Here is a 5,000-nt window from a genome sequence, read left to right on the forward strand (position 1 = left end):
CGTTTTTTGCTATTTCTGCTGAGAATTTTGGTAAAAATCTGCAGATTTCTGTGGAATTATTTTGGGAGTATCATAACTAAAACCTTAATATATGAAATAAAAAATAATCTCTTTTTAACTTCTATTTAATGTTTAAAATGCAAATCAAATAAAGATTCACTTTATTTGGTAAACAAAGCAAGTTTGTCATATAATCTAGTAATCTAGTAAAAGTGCAAAGCGCAGGGCGCAAATGCATTCAGGGCATGTCTGAATCCGCTTTTGCTAATATAAGGATGGAAAAATCCGCTTAGCGCCGTGGCGCATGGTCTAAGAGGGTTGAGCTTATTTTCTTAATGAGTTATTGGTGTGTTTTGAGAATAAACCAATCAGAGTCTCATCTCCCATTCCCTTTAAGGGTGCTTTCACACCTACACTTTTGTTTCGGAACGCATCTCGTTTGCCCAGTTAGCGCGGTTCGTTTGGCATATGTGAACAGGGTAATCGCGCTCTATTCCGCGCCAAAGTAATCGCTCTGAGATCGCTTAAATGAGGTGGTCTCGGCTTGATTGAAACGAACCCTGGAGCAGTTAGATTGCAGTAAGAAAGCGATCCGATCCGAGCGCGGTTATATCACAGTGTTTTATGGATATGTAATAGGCTTACGGCCATATGAAGAGAGAATTATGAGTATGGCGGGAAGTTTCGCGAGTCTCCGGATGCCCGCAAACGAGTGATGATCTCTCGGTAATCTCATGTCTCCCTCTCGCTCCTCAAATAGGCATCGTCGCGCACCCTTCTCACCCCTCCCCACCGCATCTCTCCTCAGACACATCGCACGCACCCTGTCAATCACCACCAAACCACCACCTCTCCTGACAGCTGAGCGGGACGCTGCAAAAAACCCTGACACTCTGACCAATGTGAGGAGAGTTTACTCACACGTGAGTTGTTTTAGCTCTTTTGGTCCGATTAGAAACTTTGCAGTGTGAAATTGAACCGCTCCAAGAGCAACACTGTAACATTTGTAATCGCTGTTTCAGAACAACTGAATCGATTCACAGGTGTGAAAGCAGCCTAAGAGCCAGTTGCGTCACGCCATGGAGCATTTGCTATTTACATGGTGACTTTGTAAGTGGAAAAACTGAGAATTTCACTAGAGAGAAAACAACTAAACAGAGCATCTGCAGCGCGAGAATGACAGATAAACTATTAACTTTCACTTTCACTCTCATGGATAGGGAAACCTTGTTGGCACAAACATCAATTAGCCTATAAATAATTAATTTTGTTTATTAAGCGCAAATATTCGTTTCAAAACTATTTCAAAATTCAGTTCTAATCTCCAGCAAATTAATAAATGAACAATAATAATGAAGTGTGGTCAGAATACTGAGTCATATCCTAAAACACATGCTGTGCCCCATATGGTCTAAAACCTGACAGGTGGGCAAATCTAAGCTTGTTTTTAATAAAACAAATATAAATATGGATATAATAAATAATACTGCTAATAATCATAACATTATACACAAGCAAATTGTTATGAATGAACTGAAAAAGCCTCCCGAGATGAAGAAGGCATGAAGGCAGTGGTGTTTATATTTATGTCGGCTAGAAAATAATCATTATTGTAATATTTTAATCCTTTATATTTATAGCCTATATTTATATCCTTATTATATCCTATATATTTCCTCAATATTTTAATTCTTTTTCATATGTAAAGATGTTTGCCTATTGCTCTCTTGTGTGTATTAAGCAGTGTGTAAGTGAGGCGCGCTCTGCGCAGGACAATAGACCGGCTTTGTTCTGGTTTATTGAAAAATCTATTATAGTTTCTCAAAATAGCAACGCGCCAGCAATACACCTCAACACACCTTCCTTTTTAGAGCAGAACGCCTATGGGCGCACATATGAGCGCTAATGCATTTGCTATTTAAACAGCGTAGCGAAAGACATCAAAACCGCTCTTGCTCCAAGCTGAAACTAGCAAACAACTATTGCATCGCGCCTTGCTCCACATTGCGCCGGGTGTATGATAGGGCCCTAAGTCTCAACGTACCATGTCTGCCAGCCCGACGTACAGGAAGAGTCCTGCGGTTACGGCGGAGATCCACTGCTCCGCGGCTGAATCTGTGGAGACGGACAGCGCGATGTACAGGCCGATGAAGGAGGTCAGAGAACTGCCGAAGTTCAGTAGGAGAGCTCGCTTCACCGACACGCCGCAGTGCAGCAGCACCGCAAAATCACCTGAAAACACACACAACACACACATACTTCAAGCTGTAAACAGATTAAACATGACTTGACAACAATGTACAATAACATATGATTTCAGTTTTTACACTTTAAATAAAAAAGGTGGCCACACGGTGGCTCAGTGGTTCGCCTCACAGCAAGAAGGTCACTGGTTTAAGTCCCGGCTGGGTCAGTTGGCATTTCTGTGTGGAGTTTGCATGTTCTCCCCATGTTGGCGTGGGTTTCCTCCGGGTGCTCCGGTTTCCCCCACAGTCCAAACACATGCGCTATAGGGGAATTGATCAACTACTTGTCTGTAGTGTATGAGTGTGTGTGTGTGTGTGAATGAATGTGTATGGGTGTTTCCCAGTACTGGGTTGAAGCTGGAAGGGCATCCGCTGTGCAAAACATATGCTGTGATAGTTGGTGGTTCATTCCACAGTGGCAACCTCTGATGAAGAAAAGGACTAAGCTGAAGGAAAATGAATGAATGAATGCTGCATATATAATACATATTTTTATTGCATTATTGATTAAATAATTTTTATTTTGAAAATTAAATTAGTTATTGCATTGTTTTTTTATTACTTGTTTATTTGTATTTTGAATACATTTTAATTAATAAAATTTTATGTATAAATAATTTTTTATTGATTTAAAATTTTTCAATATTTTTTTATTTTATTTTATTTATTTTATTTTATTTTTATTTTATAAATAAAGGGACTAAGCCGAAAAAAAAACAAATGAATGAACTTAAAAGGTCATGATCTGCACTTGAGTGATTTTTAAATATTTTTTTATCTTTTATTTTTAAGGTTTTACACTTGAAAAGTTTGTGCACGCTTGCTTCAGTGTGTTACTTTCTTTACAAATGATTTAGAAATTTATTGGCAATTACTGATGCTAAATATTTGCCAGTAAATTAAAGATCTCACCAGTGTTGGCGCCAATAGTCAAGTGGTTAGTGTGTCAACACATAACACCAAGGTGCTCACAGAGACCCGAGTTCAATTCCCGACTCAAGGTCCTTAGTCAATCTTTTTACTATCTCTTCTCCCCACTTTTTTTTCTGTAAATCTACACTGTCTTATAAGTAAACACCTAAAAATAGATCTCACTGGTTTCTTTCCTATGATAAAAATCTGGGAAATAACAATAATATTTAAATATATTGAACATTTCTGAAATTGTTTTCCCAGCGATGGGTTGCGGCTGGAAGGGCATCCGCTGCATAAAAACTTGCTGGATAAGTTGGTGGTTCATTCCGCTGTGGCGACCCTGGATTAATAAAGGGACTAAGCCGACAAGAAAATTAATGAATTTCTGAAATTGGCTGTAAATAATAGCAAATACCTGCATTTTCATGCAAAATTCATAATAATTATTTTTTACATTGCGTCTCATTTCTTAAATCATCAGTAAGGGTCTAATAATGATAGCTTGTTTCTCAGCTTATTCCCAGTGTTGGGTTGTGGCTGGAAGGGCATCCGCTGTGTAAAACATGTGCTGGATAAGTTGGCGGTTCATTCCGCTGTGGCAACCCTGGATTAATAAAGGGACTAAGCCGAAAAGAAAATGAATGAATGAATGATTCTCAGCTTATTTTTTACAATAATCGCAAATACTTTTCACCTCAAAATTAAACCAAATAAATAATACATTATATTTTAAGAACAAATGAAGAGTTTAGATGCAAAAACCTCTGAATGTCATCTGAAATTCTCCTAAAATGAGTCTTTTTTTTCAGCTTCCTACGTTTATGTTCAGCTATTTCACTTTAAAGGCGACGAAAAGAACTTATTTATCACTATAAAAGTAAAATTGTTAAGCCTACACACAGGAGTCTGAGAAAAATGCTAATTTTAGAAGAGAAAAAATCAAAAGGCATTAGAGGTTTTTGCATCTAAACTCTTCAAACATTATTTTGCAATTCTATTTTATGCATAAAAAGAACTCTAAATAAAAATAGTGTTGTGTTTGAATAAAACACGGGCTCTGTTTGATTCCGTAATCTACCAACATCAGTTCTTCACTTTTATTTAGAGCCCTTTTTCTGCATAAGACCACAACAATGACAAAAAAGGTGCGAAGATTTAAAATTAAAACATCAAAAACATTCAAAACGACACATTGTCCCTCTTCCAAACAGGGAAAACCAGCAACAATCGAGAATGCATAAGCTGTCAATAAATGTGCTTATAATGGAAGTCAATGGGGCAAAAACAGCCCCCAACATCACCAAAGAGGAGTCAACCTGAACAGTACACAAGGGTGAAGGGATATGCCTTTTATCTCTTCACGGTTGGATTATTGTAATGTTCTGTTAGCTTGTCTGAACAAATCTTCCATGGATCAATTGAAAGGATGCAGCGGCGAGGCTTTTAACCAGCACCAATAGGAGGTCGCAGATTACTCCTGTGCTTAAGGCACTTCACTGGCTTCCTTATTAGTTTTAGAGAAACTTTTAAGATTCTGGTCATTACATATAGAGCTCTGCATGGTCAAACACCTCTATGTAGTCAAGATCTTCAACGCAGTCACTCATGTAGCCGGTCTCTGAGGTCTTCTGGCATATACCTTTCAGCCATTCCCAGAACTGGTCTTTTAAAGGGGGCCGTACCTTCCATGTGGTGGCCCCACGGCTCTGGAAATCTGGAATCACTTTTTAAAAAGCATTTAAAGACGCACCTTTTATGGTCAAGCTTTTAAATGACGGTATTAGTGTTTCAGTACATATATTTTTAACTTGTTTTAATGTGTTTTCTTTTATTAATATG

The 5,000-nt window shown here is 38.1% G+C and overlaps 1 protein-coding gene across 2 annotated transcripts in view; it reads right to left on the reverse strand.

Moving 5' to 3' along the window:
• slc39a4 (solute carrier family 39 member 4) overlaps positions 1–5,000 on the reverse strand; it is a 23,924-nt gene that overhangs the window by 1,584 nt on the left and 17,340 nt on the right. For both annotated transcript variants that reach the window (XM_073931343.1, XM_073931344.1), the window contains exon 11: positions 2,045–2,232. In XM_073931343.1, the coding sequence (XP_073787444.1) occupies positions 2,045–2,232 (188 nt within the window). The remainder of the gene's footprint in view (positions 1–2,044; positions 2,233–5,000) is intronic.

This window comes from Danio rerio, chromosome 19 (genome assembly GCF_049306965.1).
Source record: "Danio rerio strain Tuebingen ecotype United States chromosome 19, GRCz12tu, whole genome shotgun sequence".
Taxonomy (NCBI): domain Eukaryota; kingdom Metazoa; phylum Chordata; class Actinopteri; order Cypriniformes; family Danionidae; genus Danio; species Danio rerio.